Source organism: Notechis scutatus, chromosome Z (genome assembly GCF_049901735.1).
Source record: "Notechis scutatus isolate UNSWTSFEM ecotype Mainland chromosome Z, rNotScu1.2, whole genome shotgun sequence".
Lineage (NCBI taxonomy): Eukaryota > Metazoa > Chordata > Lepidosauria > Squamata > Elapidae > Notechis > Notechis scutatus.
The window spans coordinates 12,313,741-12,330,135 of record NC_142025.1 but is presented as its reverse complement, the minus strand read 5'-3'; the positions used below and the strand labels follow the sequence as shown (position 1 = coordinate 12,330,135).

Here is a 16,395-nt window from a genome sequence, read left to right as displayed (position 1 = left end):
GCAGGTTACTTCTGCTGACTGCCGGCTGCCTGCAATCTGGCAGATCAAATCCCACCAGGCTCAGCCTTCCAGCCTTCCGAGGTGGATAAAATCAAGATCCAGACTGTTGGGGGCAATAGGCTGACTCTGAAAACCACTTAGAGAGGGCGTAAAGCATTGTAAAGCAGTATATAAGTCTAAGTGCTATTGCTATTGTAAAGAACAAGAAGCTGATAAGATCAGCTATTTTGACTTCTTCTGGAGAAAGAGGGGACAAGAGATTATTCGTGTTGCACTCCACATAGTTGCTTTTCACATGGTGACTGCAAGGCAGCAACTTCCAGAGGGTAGGAGAGTCCAGAGATGAGGGAGTTTGCTATTGTAGCTTCAGCAAATCAGAGTTTTCACTTGGTTCACACTTCTTTTGCTAACCACCTTTGGAAATTGTCTATTAATTGCTTTAGAGAACTTAAAAATGAAAACACTAGCTGAGTGTCATCAATCTTTAGCATAAACAAATGAAATTGTATCTTTGTAAACTTTAAGAATTCAAAATAAACAGCAAAAAGAAAAATGTTGGCTATAAAAAGTTTTAAGTGAATTAAGAGCTTAGAAAAAAATTGGAACATTTGATTTTAAATTAATTTGCAAAAATAAATTTTCAAGGAAAGATGGGGAAAGGATTTAATTTCCATATTGGTGACATTGCCAGATAAGCAACTAACAATATTCAGGGATATTGTTGAGGAATGGCAACAGGCCTCTGAACCAACAATGTCAGCTATGTTTTGTGCTTTTATGAACACCCTGTTTCCAGAGGCAGTAATTACACCAGAAGATGCTTTTACAAAAAAAAAAAAAAAACTAAACAAATTCCATCTGGCATGATTATGAAGAACATTAGAATAATTTATTTCTGGCTTTAGAAAAATATCAGATAAGGCTTTAAAAATTAAGAAGAAAATAAAAAATACCAATTCAAGAGAGTTATTGGAAAAATTTCCTCCTACTCGCCTTATAAAAAAGCTTGTTAATTCTGAAAACATTCAAGACAAGGATGATCATCCAAATGGAATTAAACAGCAAGATTGTTTAAAGTAAAAAGAAGGAACATAAAAGCTTATTTGATCAGTTAAAATGGGATGTGTTATTTGAGGGGCTTTCTGGACTTGTTGACAACTGAAAAACAATGTACCGTATATACTCGAGTATAAGTCGACCCGAATATAAGCCGAGGCACCTAATTTTACACAAAAAAACTGGGAAAACTTATTGACTCGAGTATAAGCCGAGGGTGGGAAATGCAGCAGCTACTGGTAAATTTCAAAAATAAAAATAATTAATTTGGGAAACGATCTCACTATCATGAAAGGTTTAATTGATTCACTAACCCAAAGAAGAAGATGATGATGACAGCGGAGGCAGGAGTCACTCTCTTCCCCTCCCTCAGAGGCCCCTGAGTCAGGAGTCGCTACCGCCCGGCCGCAGCCCCAGTCCCGGTCGCCTCGGGAAGGGAAAGGCAAAAGGAAGAGCCGGCAGCGCTTTGCAACAGCGGCAGCGGCACCGGAGAGCTCAGGCTCAGCGGCTCCTGGTTTTGCCCCACCTTCCCAAGGCAACGCTGGGACCGAGCCGCACTGGCGGCAGCAACTCCCGACAGCCCGATGTAGGGAGAAGGCAAAAGCGACGGAAGATCCTTCAGGGGAAACTGAGGGGAGACTCACCCTTGGTCCAGATGAGCCCCCTTCCCGCCCCTAAGGAAGCAGAGGCAGCCAGCAAGGGCAGGCAAGCCCGCTTCACAGACTCCGTCCGTTCGCTCCCACCCAAAGCCACGAAGTCCCCAAATCGCGCAGCCCAGAATCGCCCTCCCTCAGGGGGCAGCAATGACGCCCGGTTTTTCCCGAGACAAGAAGCTCCGCCGTGCAATGAAAGCGCCCTGGCTCTAGGCTCGCGGGCTCAGAAAACAACGCGAGCCGAGGTCGCCTGCTCCGCCGCTTCTCCAACATCCGGCACCGCCCTGTTCTATGTGCCGGGCCCGGCAAGTCCGAGCAGCCAGCGCGTGGAGCAGGGCGGCACCGGAGATCGTTGGCTGCCTCTTTCGCAGCACGGGAGGCCTCCCGGCTGGCCAGCTGCTCTCCTCCTTCTCTGCCTGTTTGTTCTGTGTGACCGAGGAGGAGGAGACCGGCCGGCTGGTTGGGGAGGCTTTCTGCGCCGAGGAGGCGGCTGTTGGTGTCCGGCTTTGCTCCGCTTCTCGGCGCGGCCTGTTCTTTACTTGTGCAGCCGGGCGCCCTGCAACGGGAAGGGAAAGGCAAAGCGCTTTCCCTTCCCGAGGCGACGGGAGGCCTCCCGGCTGGCCAGCTGCTCTCCTCCTTCTCTGCCTGTTTGTTCTGTGTGACCGAGGAGGAGGAGACCGGCCGGCTGGTTGGGGAGGCTTTCTGCGCCGAGGGAGGCGGCTGTTGGTGTCCGGCTTTGCTCCGCTTCTCGGCGCAGCCCTGTTCTTTACTTGGGCAGCCGGGCGCCGCAACGGGAAGGAAAGGCAAAAGCGCTTTCCCTTCCCGAGCGACGGAGGCCTCCCGGCTGGCCAGCTGCTCTCCTCCTTCTCCGCCTGTTTGTTCTGTGTGACCGAGGAGGAGGAGACCGCCGGCTGGTTGGGGAGGCTTTCTGCGCCGAGGAGGCGGCTGTTGGTGTCCGGCTTTGCTCCGCTTCTCCGGCGCGGCCCTGTTCTTTACTTGGGCAGCCGGGCGCCCGCAGGGAAGGGAAAGGCAAAAAGCGCTTTCCCTTCCCGAGGCGACGGGAGGCCTCCCCAGCTGGCCAGCTGCTCTCCTCCTTCTCTGCCTGTTTGTTCTGTGTGACCAAGGAGGAGGAGACCGGCCGGCTGGTTGGGGGAGGCTTTCTGCGCCGAGTGAGGTGGCTGTTGGTGTCCGGCTTTGCTCCGCTTCTCCGGCGTGGCCCTGTTCTTTACTTGGGCAGCCGGGCGTCCGCAACGGGAAGGGAAAGGCCTCCCCCAACCAGCCGGCCGGTCTCCTCCTCCTCGGTCACACAGAACAAAGCGCTTTTTGCCTTTCCCTTCCCGAGGCGACACGGGACTGGGGCCGCACCGGCGGCAGCAATTCCCGACAGCCCCAGCCGGAAACCTGAGTGGAGCCCGGGCGGAACTGCCTGTTTCCGCTGTGGGCGCCGTTGCGGCCGCCCGGCTGCCCAAGTAAAGAACAGGGCCGTGCCGGAGAAGCGGAGCAAAGCCGGCCACCAACAGCCGCCTCCTCGGCGCAGAAAGCCTCCCAGCCAGCCGGCCAGTCTCCTCCTCCTCGGTCACACAGAACAGGCAGAGAAGGAGGGAGAGCAGCTGGCCAGCCGGGTAGGCCTCCCGTGCTGCGAAAGAGGCAGCCAACGATCTCCGTGCCGCCCTGCTCCATGCGCTGGCTGCTCGGACTTGCCGGGCCCGGCACATAGAACAGGGCGGTGCCGGATGTTGGAGAAGCCGAGGCGGAGCCGGCGACCTCGGCTCGCGTTGTTTTCTGAGCCCGCGAGCCCAGAGCCAGGGCGCTTTCATTGCACGGCGGAGCTTCTTGTCTCGGGAAAAAACCGGGCGTCGTTGCTGCCCCTGAGGGAGGGCGATTCTGGGCTGCGCGATTGGGGACTTCGTGGCTTTGGGTGGGAGTGAGGAAGGACGGAGTCTGTGAAGCGGGGCTTGCCTGCCCTTGCTGGCTGCCTCTGCTTCCTTAGGGGCTGGGAAGGGGGCTCATCTGGACCAAGGGTGAGTCTCCCCCTCAGTTTCCCCTGAAGGATCTTCCGTCGCTTTTGCCTTCTCCCTACATCTTCCCTCTGTTAAAATTCCTCCCACACACACACACACACTTATTTTCGGGCGGATAGATTTCGTGTCTGAGCATTCTCACATGACGGTGGGTCTTCCCCCCCCCTAAAAACAGTTAAAAAAAGAGAAAACAATATATCCTCATGCAAGAACTTTTCTGCTTCCGATTACCCCCATGCTTAAAAGTTGCAAAGGAAACACAGAAGCAGGGAAGCGCCTGCCCAGCTCCGGAGCTCCACACCATTTTTTTTCAGAGGGAATCTGACTCGAGTATAAGCCGAGGGGGGGGTTTTTCAGCACAAAAAATGGGCTGAAAAACTCGGCTTATACTCGAGTATATACGGTATATTGGATTTACTTAAGAGTTAAGAGTCAAGATATGGAACAGTTAATTTTTTATTTGTTAAAAGAATGTATTATATTAGGGATCTGTTTGGATTTTTTGTTGACCCTGGATTGAAAAACATGTTATTTATTGGACTTGCCTGTACTTAAGAGTTGAGTTATGGGATGATGAGTTTTAAATTTGATAATTAAGAGAAGGTAAAGAGATAGTGAAACTGTTTAGTCTTGTGATGAAATAGGAATTGTTTTCTTAAGGGGCTTCTGTATTTTTTCTTTCTGTTTTTCTTTTTTATACCTTTTATTCCCTCTTTCAATTTTTCTTTTTTGTTTGACTTTTTAGTTTTAGTTGGTATTATCTTTTATTTTTGTAGTTAAACATTTTAATAAAAAATACTATTTTAAAATACATATAGAAATACGAGTGGCATGACACTGTTGTTTTTCCAGTCTTGAGCCAAAAGCCAATTAGTGAAGCCAATTAGTCAATTAGTCAAAATCAGGTTGATGACACCATACATTTCGTAGATACAGGTATTATAACATAGAAGGGATAATGATACCCATGGCTATTGCTTTCTGTAATATTCCTGTGACTCTCTATAATCTAGTTTTTCTTTTTAATAGCAGAAGAAAATCTAGTAAGATTGAAATAGAGAAAAGTCTTTTAAGGCAGAATATTAGGAGACCAAAACAGAACTTTTGTAAATCATGTCATTTGAAGCTAATTAAAAATGCAAATTCAGAAACTGCTGAATATTTTAATGGCATTTCAGATTGCAACAAGGACAAACACTGAACATCTGAAAAACACAATCACTAAATATCAGTAAACAAATATAAACAAAAACACACACAAATAAGTGGTTCTACATTGAGATACATACAGTTTTCCTTCGAGAAACTGGTTTTCAAAATCTTAAGCATCAAAATAAGATTCTTTAGATTCTGAAAATTACATTTTTTTATTTTCAAAAAAATAATGTGCACTCTTTAAAGAACATGTATACATAGAGAAAAAGACAGACAAACATTGCATTTTGTGATTTGCCCAGTATACAGCCATCTTCTCTAAAATGAGGTCTCCAATTTGAAAATATGCAACAATTACTTTCCCTCCTAGTAAAATATATGACATAATTAAAATACCCTCACACAATAGTTGCTAAAAACATTCGAGATGGAGATCATAAAATGTGAAATGTATGACCATTAACCACGTTTTTCAGTAATGCTTCAGCTCTTTGTGGCTCTTTTACCTCCATTAAAACCTTGAGATATTGCAGCAGCTGAGCAACTAACTTGCTCCTCAAAAACTAGCCATGTTGTGGCTTAGGAAAGAACAAGCTTTCTCCACTGTGAAAAGTCGGTCCTTTAGCCAATAGCAGCTAGTGATAATCTCATGCACCTCTATTTTATTTTAAAGTCTTATAAATCAGTGCCTAGTCCATGTCAATAAAAATCCATTCTTACCTTCCCAAACCAACTCTCAAATTAAATAAAACCATACATTAGCTAAGGACTGTAAGGAGTATGAGTACATATCATTTTTAAATGGAGTTATCACGTAGAACAGCAATCCTCAACCTTTATAGCTTGGCGGACTAGCGGAGGGGGTGAGGGAATGGTTCTATATGAGTGGCGGGCGTGCCCGCCGCTCACACAAATGGAGTTCTGAGCACCAGTGCCAGCGCCCACTACTTGCACAAATGGGGCTTCATATGCCACCGCTAGCACTTACTGCTCAGACAAATGGAAGCTTCACACACCATATGTAGGTTTTTAGAAAACTACATCATTGGGAATATTGATGTGAACTAAGCTCCAAATAATAAAAATGTAAGGAAGATTTCCTTATTCACCCAATTATCAATAAGTTCTATGTACTCTAACAATTCTGAGACAGGACAACTATTCGTTTGTGCTTCTTCAAGTTGTTGATCAGTTGTTTGCTGAATGTTCAATGCTGAATTTCACAAATTTCACAAAGCCAGGGAAATGAGCCATCCATAAACAAACTTGGTGGAGGAATGAAGAAGTGCAAATAGCTGTGAAGAAGCTATTAAAAATGTTGTTCCAGTCCCACATCAATAAAAATCTCCAGCATGACAAGGTGCAAAAATCGGTTGCCAGAGAGCTGTAGCAACAGCCAAGGTTGTTTATTACGACTACATATATGATAAGTTGGACATGCCCAAAATGAAAAAAGAAAATCTGCCTCTTGGCCAAGGCATGTCATCAAGCCATTTAAGATATTGGCCAAATCAAGTACATATGAGGACCATCGACTCCTTCAAGTCATCCTCCACCAATGGAGTGATTACTTCTCCATTACTGCAAACCAATGTGGCTTTGTGAAAGGGAACAATGGATCCCATTCTCACTGCTTGGTTCCTTTTAGAGCACTGTGAGAACTCCAAGTCCATCCACATGACATTCCTTGACCTGGAAAAGGCCTTTGATCGCATCCCACAGTATTCATCCTTTGCATGGGCACTGTGATGTTTGACCTCCAATCGTCCCATCCATGGTCGTTCTTCTATACCAATGATGTCTTCTTGGTGAATGAAAAGGAAGACTCCGAAGAGCAAACGTAGCAATTTTAAAGAACAGCTCAGCAAATTTGGATTTCAACTGAACATCAAGAAAATGGAATATATAGCAGTTGCTCCCAAACTGATGGAACCATCAGCATTGGTGGTGAAGACCTGAAGAATTTAAAGCTATTCCTTGGCTCCCTCATATGCAGTGACAGCAATAGCTTTCTGGATACCTGCACTCATGTCAATGCCGGATGGAGGAAGTGGCGCCAAGCAACTAGAATACTGTGTGATCATTGGATGCCCCTACACCTCAAGTCAAAAATTTACAGAACAGTAAATCAAAACACGGGACAAAAGCGTCATTGTCAACAGCTAACAATCAACAACCCCCCTTCTATCAATTACAGACCAAACAAAAGCATTTCTGGGTCAGGCAATAAGATGTTACAGCATTTCTGGAGGAAATGCAGATGTGACATCACTGAGTGGGCAGGATTATAACTCCATTAAAAATGATATGTACTCATACTATAGTGCTCTGTGACATCATGCTGGCCACGACTGCGGAAATGTCTTTGGACAGTGCTGGCTCAATAGCCTTGAAACAGAGATGAGGCCCATCCTCTCTAGTCAACAATGGCTAGCAGAGTAAAATCTGCAGGGACTCCTTTCCTTTTTTTTTTTTTTAAAGCTTTACTGTTTTACTCATACTACTGCCATAAAATGAAATCAGATTCCCCTGATGGGATTTCACAAGGCCAAGTAACTAAGGAAACTTGCTCTCAGAGTATATACGAGTTCAAGAAGCCATTGTCAACATACACCCATATGTATGCTTTGTTGTGGTGGTTTGTCCTAACATCAGTGCAAAAGCCAAAAACAGTCAGGAGGATGAAATGATATGGTTGCTCTCTCACTGCAGGTTTCCACTCCAGACACTCCATCTGGCAAAGCCGAGATTGCATTGCAAACACTGTAAAATAGTATTGTTATTACTACTACTACTAACAAAATGCACAACAAAGCTATTCATAGCTCATACAAGTTCTTGCTTTTGTAGATCATTATTTGGTTAACAATCTACATTTGATAACCATCATAAACCTCAATTATTAGCTCCTTACCTACAACGTTAAGATTCTATACACTTCATAATTAAAACCTCTTCTGAGATAGCCATTACCACATAGATATCCTATCATTTTATCTCATATGTTTCTAGGATTTCAGTTCCCTTATAAATAGTGTCCTTGTCTCTCATCCTATTTACTCTGTTCTCTAGGAACATTTGCCTCTGAAATTCATACTTTGCAGAACTACTGGAAGACAACTTTAGCTAAAGAAAAATGGGGTAATTGAAGCAATGATTATTCACAATACCCTACTGCAGGAATTGAAATGGAGAGCCACATATAGGTTAATATAGCACATCAAAGCCAACTTTTTAAAAATGGGTGGGGCCTGTAGCTTGAATGGGAGGTAGTTACAAAGCTTGGAGAGAGGGAATAAGTATTTTCACCATCTGAAGGATTAGATACCATTTTCTGCTTCAAACACTATTAAATGTGCATATTTGTTACCATTTACTTAAAAAAGAGCTCTGCTGGGCACAAAGCAGATCTTAGCAAGCTATATTAAGTCCCACAAGCCATACTTTCTACATCTCTGATTTATGGAAATTAATTTTAAACTCTTTGTTAAGTAATTTGCATGCCACTCTATATAATAATGGACAGTAAAGAGAATCGTTTTCTGCGTTCATCTGTGAAACTTCAAGTACAACTTTCAGACTTTTCTTCCAACTAGTGGCTACCAAATGCTCTTGCAAATATATGTAGGATAATGCTCACTTAGCATGTGCTGGTGTGAATTTAAGGAAGGCCTAGAGAATTGGATTGAACAGGGACTATATATATTTCTTAAGCTGATTTTTTTTAGCATGGTAAAATTTTATTAAACTTGTTCCAATTTTAGCTTAAAATGTGGTAATCTTTGGTAATTTAGCTTAAAATTTAGTTTAAAATTGGTAATGCAAGCAACCTATCCCATTAAAATTCTTCTTTTCAAGAATGGTCATTAAGTGAGAGAGAGGGAAGGGAGAGAAGCAACGCCCATTGTCCGGCAGAATGCTTGGACATGGCCTTGTGTTGTCCCTGGCTCAAAGAGAATTATGTCAATTTACATTAAAACATCGGTGTATTTTTAAAAAAATAAAAACAAGTATAATAACAAGATTTACTCACCAGCTTTAAAATATTCACAAAAACCTAGTAAGAAAAATCCTTCTTAGATACAAGTCTCACATTCTCCAGGAAATGTAACTGGATATTTGGGGTTTATATCTAAACTAAAGTGCTTTAAGAACTTATTCAGATTTGCATGATTGTAAAATATTGTCATTTGCCTTATGTGAGAATCTGACACAGAGAGTGGTTCCTCAGACCAGGAGTGTAATAATTTAAATAGATCTTGAAACCTACAGGAGTATTCCCAATATGGCAATCCAACATTTTATATCTGATGCATATATTTATAGTTTTCTTCCCTGACCCTTGTTTTTAATTCAGTAACTAAGCTATACTAGGAGTTGAAATTAATACTATATTTAAATCTTCAGATCATACTGTATATAGATGCAAGAAAAGCTCAGCTACCCATTATAGCAAACTGCTCCCTCCTTCATCTTAAAGAGTAACTTTATATTCTCTTTTTATCCACAGGGCAAATGTGTAATGTGATGTGGGAAAGGTGAACTATATATTTTTCATGAGAAGTACATAGAATTCATATTTAAGCTGCTTAATGCCCTAACATTCAACTAGAATGAGTAACCTGCGAACATATATGCTCCATAGTAAAGCTAAGTGTCCTTCTAGACACCGGTGGATATCAAGATAAAAAAAAGTTCATACACAAGAACCTAATTCAACGTCTCTTAACCTTGGCTACTTTAAAATGTGTGGACTTCAATTCCCAGAATTTCCCAGCTAGCTATGGTGGTTGGGGAATTCTAGTTGAAATTCACACGCCTTAATGTCGCTACGGTTCAGAAACATTGGCCTAACTTCTTTGAAAAGGTCACATTTTTTTCTGTACATTTCATGCAACTGTGCACAATGCAGTAACAATATTTGCAATTCCACCCACCGCCCTTTTCAAAGTGCGCCTTTTATACTGACTGCAGCTCACAAGAAAGTCTGCACAAAGTCTGTGGCAATAAAACTAGGGAAACATGAGGAGAACTTCTCATTTTTCCTGAAGCAAAGCAGGGATGTTGATGTTCCATCCAATAGCCTGACGATCAAATCCACAAGTGAAGAGGTTGCATATTGGATGATCTTCACTCCATGCTGAGCAGCAGACCATTCTTCTATGACCCTGGGGAAACAAAAAGGACAGTATTAGACTTTGCTTGGTTCTTTTTTCTGCCTTTCTTATTAGGCTATACAGATAGTTCTTTAGCAACAATTTGAAGCACTGAAAAAAGTGACCTGCAACTGGTACTCTACAGTCACAAAATAACAAAATTTGAGCATTTGGCAACTGGCATGCATTTACAATGGCAGGATCATGGAGTCTCGGTTTGTGACCTCTGCACCTGGCTTTCCAAAAGAAAGTTAATAGGGGAAGCTGGATTTGCTTAACAGCCATACGATTCACTTAATAACTGCACTGATTCACTCAACAACTGTGGTAAATAAGGTCATAATATTAGACACAATTCACTTAACAACCGCCTTGCTTAGGAATGGAAATTCTGGTCCCAACTGTGATTGTAAGTTGAGGATTGCTTGTTTACACTGCCAAAATCTGCTACTTTCCAAACATGTATCCCAAGACAGAATATTGACCATACAAAAAGGAATCAGTAAGCAAGCAAAATTATATTTTATTTTTTAGATAACTATCACCAAAACTATGGCTGAAATGAAATCAGGTACATAGATGTTTGGGAATCTGAGGAACAGAGATAGTCCCTCAGAAATTTTGAAAACATAGAAGTTGTTCAGTTTTTCTTTTTTAAAAAAATATAGCATTAAAACAAAGAAAAATAGAAAACACATTTTCTATTCAGTGAAAGTTAAGCTCTTTGAATATTTTTTTAAGTTCCAGTTATTTACTAAGTGAATCAAGACAATACAAGTAGCCCTCCATTTACAACAGTTCATTTAATGACCGTTTGAAGTTACAATGGGACTGTAAAAAATGATGGTGACCATTTTTCACCCTTTATGATGGTTGCAGCATCCCCATGGTCATGTGGTCAAAATTCAGAAGCATGGCAACTGATTCATGTGACATTTATGACAGTTGAAGTGTCCCAGGGTCATATGATCACTTTTCGAGACCTGACAAGCAAAGTCAATGGGGAAGCCAGATTCACCTAACAATCATGTCACTAATTTAACTGCAGCGATTTGCTCAACAACTATGGCAAGAAAGGTCACAAAATGGGGCAAAATTCATTTAACAACTGTCTTGCTTAGCAACACAGATGGTTGTAAGTCGAGGATTACCTGTATGTTGAAATAAATTTTTTATAGATCTTGTTTAAAAATTGGTTTGGGCTGAATTCTATGCATAGAGAACAGCATAATTAAAAATGTACAGCAGATTTAACAGATAATCAGAGTTGGAAGGGACCTGGTAGGTCATCTAGTCCAACCCCCCACTCAAGCAGGAGACCCTACACCATTTCTGACAAATGGCAGTCCAATCTCTTCTTGAAAGTCTCAAGTGATGGCGCTTCCACAACTTCCGAGGGCAACTTCTGTTCCATTGGTTGATTGTTCTCACTGTCAGAAAATTTCGCCTTATTTCCAGGTTAAATCTCTCCTTGTTCAGTTTCCATCCATTATTCCTTGTCTGGGCTACAGGCGCTTTAGAAAATAGCTTGACCCCTTCTTCTCTGTGGCAGCCCCTCAAATATTGGAAGACTGCTATCATGTCTCCCCTGGTCCTTCTCTTCACTAGACTCACCAAGCTCAGTTCCGTTCGTTGTATGTTTTAGCCTCCAGTCCCCTAATCATCCTGGTTGCTCTTCTCTGTACTTTTTCTAGAGCCTCAACATCTTTTTTATAATGTGGTGACCAAAACTGGATGCAGTACTCTAGGTGTGGTCTTACTAAGGCTTTATAGAGTGGTATTAGTACTTCCCTTGATCCTTCATCAATCTAGTGTAATGTAACCGCAGTTCTCAAAAGGAACAGTGTCTTATACACTGTGCTATTTAGATGTAAAAGCACATAAAGTAGTGATACATTCAAAAATCTATATATCGAGTTAAGTTTTTTGTTTTTTGCAAACCATTAAGTTAAATGTAGTATGTTAAAGAGCCTTGAAAAAAATACTTTTGTGAGAGAGAGTTTGGCTGTTACAATGACTTCACTCAATTGACCAACTTAGTCCTAATTCAATGTTTTAACAGTTTTATACAATCGCAAGCAGCTGAAATGTTAGACTAAGACTAGATTAATATATGCTATTAGTCCTTGACATATAACCAGTTGCCTAAAACCCATTTTAAGAGATGATGCCCGCCCACCCCTGCTGAGAACTACTTATGACCCATTTTTGAAGTTACAACTGCCACATGTACACTTGGGCGGTCACATGATCAAGATCACATTTTGGGCACCTAGCAACCAGCTCATCTTTACGACTGTTTGCAGTGTCTTGTGGTTATGTGACTGCACAATTGCAATTATTATTATTTTTTGCGTGTTCTCAGTGTTTACTTCCAGTTTCTGGCAAAATTGCCCACTGGGGAAAATGGATTCACTTAAATGCAGTATTTGCATAATGATTGTAGCATTCACTTAATGACCATTGTAAAAAAATGGTTGTAACTGATGCCTCAACTTATGACGGCAATAACTTCAACAACAATTCTGGGCTCAATTAGGGTTGTAAGTCAAGGTCTATCTGTACAGGAAAGGAGGATAAGTGTTTTTAGTTTAATGACAACTGGTTTTCTGCAACAACATGCTATGCTTCAACTAAATAATATATATTTTGTAACATGCAGAAAAACAACTTAAGGGGAGAATGAGAGAGATGTTAAAGAAATAGCTAAAGTTCTGCTACCTGTCTGTTGCTGCGAGGAAGACGTGCTAATCGCACTCCAGACATGTCAAATAATCTAACCTGTCGGTTGTCATGTGGAAGGGCAATGATTTTTTGCCCAACACAAACATTAATCCTGTGCAGAGGAGATAAAAAAATAAATTAGACAGCCTGCCAGGAATTGACAGTAGTTCAAGGCCACTGAAAGTGATTTAATTGGAATTTCATGCTACACACAGTTCCCACAAATATAATTTTATTTTCTACCAAAAAAAAATGGTTGGTTTCTGGCACTGATGGTATCATAGACATTCACAAAGACATCACCAGATGCACCCACATAGTCTTTTGCTAAAGACAGAAAAACCCCTCTGAAGCTCACACTTATAGAGACAAGGTCCATTCTGATTCCCTTCAGAAAGAAAACCTGCTCTGGAGGTAGGACTTAATGAGCACTGGAGGCCGCTACTAAAACCAGCTGAATAGAAAAATTGCATCAATTCATTTGAAGTACTTTAGCTGCGTAGACCAGGGTTTCTCAACCTTGGCAACTTTAAGATGAGTGGATTTCAACTTCTGGAGTCCATCCATCTTAAAATTGCCGAGATTGAGAAAACGCTAGTATAAATAGATCCTTTGCATTTAAATTTTTCAAATCATCACAATATGGCAATGAACATGCAGATCATAAACATTCCACACCCTCAAATACTAAAAAAATATAATCAATTTGCATTAATTTAAGAGCCTGATATGCTTTTACTGCAAAAATGGTCCAAAAGGCTATAAAACCTTTTGCCTTAATGAACAAAGCTTTGTTGCCATATTTTTTTCAGGCAATTTTGAAGAAAGATGGGATATCAATCCAAAAACCGCCTTTCAAACCACAAACCCATATTACCTTCCCTTCTCAATTAAACAGTATTCATACTCTTCATAATTCATAATTCCCTTATACAGAAGAGGCTAGAGCAGCAACCATAGTTACAAAATACCACAACTGATTAGATGAAGTCAGTCCTTAGCTGCCACACTAGAATGCTATTTTTCAAACAATGATGCCAAAGACATGTAACCTCAACAATGCATTTCAGGAAGAATTAAGAAAAACAGGCATTTCAAAGCAGTAGCTGTTTTCTACTAAATCTTAAATTATGTTGTGATTGGAGTACCACTTTTTATTAAACAAATGCCTACCAGATTAAATGAAGTATGGCTTACCTGTTTACTGCAGAGTCTGTGCGAATAGTAGCAATGGGTGATCTCATATTTTTCAAGTCCCAAACTTTCACAGTACGATCATCACTACCTGAAACCACATTGTCTCCCACAGTGAAAACAGCTGAAGTCACAGTGCTTGAAGGAAAGAAGTTAGAGCCACAGTTAACCATGTTACTGAGAATTCTGTGATAATTTTAAATCTACAGTATCCTCCTCACTATTTTGAGAAACCACAAGGAAGACTATCGACACGGAGGCACAGAGCTGCTCGACTCTGGGTTCAATTATGAACCTTTACCAGGCATGTATTTTAACATAGTAAGACATGCCGAAGTAATAGCTTCTTTCACACAAAAGAAGATATATAATTTTGTAACTGCATGCCAAATCACATACACATATTATATGTAGTCTTTCTTAAACAGAAAAGCTACAGGACATTCAATTTTTGTTATGATACTGATCTATTTGAAATTAAAACATCTGTCATATTTGAATTACAGGAAATAAAAATTGTTTAATTTCATTAACCAGAAATCTATTAACCATTGCATCTGAAAAGATAATAACAGGGGTTTTAAGTTATTTCTTTCATCCTTTTGCCCTAATGGGCAAAACTTGGTTGCCATGATTTTTCAGACTGTTTTGAAGAAGCATGGGAAACATCCATTCATCAAGTTATTTCTTTCATTGCAATGCTTCTTGCTTGCTCCACCTACACAGCCTGCTAACAAAGCACTTTGGTTTCCTTCCCTGATTCATTACAGTCTGCTTCTCAGCTCAATTTCTATGGATCGCATTTAATGACCTATCCTGTTATAGCTTGGGGTCACACACATCAATTGCTTGGAATTTAGTAATTTTAATTTAAAGTGTCAAGTTGCTCCTGTCACTTCTATTGTACTGTGAGAATCTGACTTCATGTTGTATTCAGCCTACTGATTGAGATTAGTATTACCCAAGTCACAATGGGCTAGTATGTGCAAGGCCTCTTAATTTAAATTGACATCAAATTAAAGTCTAATTAGATCCAAATACCATTGTGTCAGTGGTATGAAGTTTTTAAATGCTGCATCAGACTGCCCCTGAGCTGGTCAGGGTAATTATGTGGCATGAACTAGAGGCCTTCAGAGCCCAATTATATAAGCCTTTGTGTCTGAACTGGTGTGGGGGCATAAGCAATTACAAATGGCCCCTGGTACCAAGGAAGATCTCCAGAATTACCATACATTCATAGCAAGGAGAATACTGGATCTCCCAAAATATATGCATTAGGTACTGATATATTCATGCTAGCAGCGGGTGCCGCTCTTTGGCAACACGACAATTGATTTGATCCCTTCATCATGCATTAAAATTATTCATCTAGTTAAGTTCTTAAAAGCTTGTTACTTTCAAGCAACCATTCAAATGTCTTTTGAACTTCTGCCCTAAAATGCGAATGATTTTATTCTTTTCACTTTTCTGAATTTACAGATACAGATACAGATAATCAGAATTGGAAGGGACCTGGTAGGTCATCTAGTCCAACCCCCCACTCAAGCAGGAGACCCTACACCATTTCTGACAAATGGCAGTCCAATCTCTTCTTGAAAGTCTCAAGTGATGGCGGTCCCACAACTTCCGAGGGCAACTTCTGTTCCATTGGTTGATTGTTCTCACTGTCAGAAAATTTCTCCTTTTTTCCAGGTTAAATCTCTCCTTGTTCAGTTTCCATCCATTATTCCTTACCTGGGCTACAGGCACTTTAGAAAATAGATTGACCCCTTCCTCTCTGTGGCAGCCCCTCAAATATTGGAAGACTGCTATCATGTCTCCCCTGGTCCTTCTCTTTACTAGACTAGCCAAGCCCAGTTCCTGCAACCGTTCGTTGTATGTTTTAGCCTCCAGTCTCCTAATCATCCTGGTTGCATCCTAATCTACACCCCAAAGTTGCACTATATATGAAATCAACTTTTTACAAAACTGAGCTCCTCTAAGTGTTCACTGGAGCACAAAAAAATCAATAAAAGAGAATACTTGCAGCTCAGAGTTTAACTGTGGGGTCCTTGGGGGTCTCCAAACATAGTTGCTTTCTTGCAGACATTTCATTACCCAATAATAGTAAACAATACCTCAATCAAGAAACTAACATCTCAGACAACCAATCAAACAGTCTAATCAAGGAACCACCAAGATCACTTCACCAAAAATGACAGGACAGGCCACTTGTATATTGCACTGCATCATCAAGCACTGATGAGACTAAGTATTTGGGTAATGAATTGTCAAACCCTGAAGTTCTGGAGTGGATCAATCCTTCCCCCCAAGGAAGAAAACAACCAAGTTCTGAAAACACCAAGGGCCTCACAGAGAACAGAAGATCCAACACACCATATTGAAAATACCTGTGCTGCCAAAGCAGGGCTGTGATCATATAAAAGGGTCTTGTTT

General features: G+C 41.3%; 1 protein-coding gene across 10 annotated transcripts in view; it reads right to left on the bottom strand.

Moving 5' to 3' along the window:
• Positions 1 to 4,449: 4,449 nt before the first annotated feature.
• WDR37 (WD repeat domain 37) overlaps positions 4,450 to 16,395 on the bottom strand; it is a 51,374-nt gene continuing 39,428 nt past the window's right edge. For 6 of the 10 annotated variants that reach the window (XM_087946337.1, XM_087946333.1, XM_087946338.1 and 3 more), the window contains 3 exons: positions 13,963 to 14,097; positions 12,763 to 12,877; positions 4,880 to 10,053 (listed from right to left, as the gene is read on the bottom strand). In XM_087946337.1, the coding sequence (XP_087802463.1) occupies positions 9,922 to 10,053; positions 12,763 to 12,877; positions 13,963 to 14,097 (382 nt within the window). In that variant the 3' untranslated portion in view covers positions 4,880 to 9,921. Of the gene's footprint in view, positions 10,054 to 12,762; positions 12,878 to 13,962; positions 14,098 to 16,395 lie in introns of all 10 variants that reach the window. The other 4 variants (XR_015745785.1, XR_015745786.1, XM_087946335.1 and 1 more) reach the window with 2 other exon arrangements.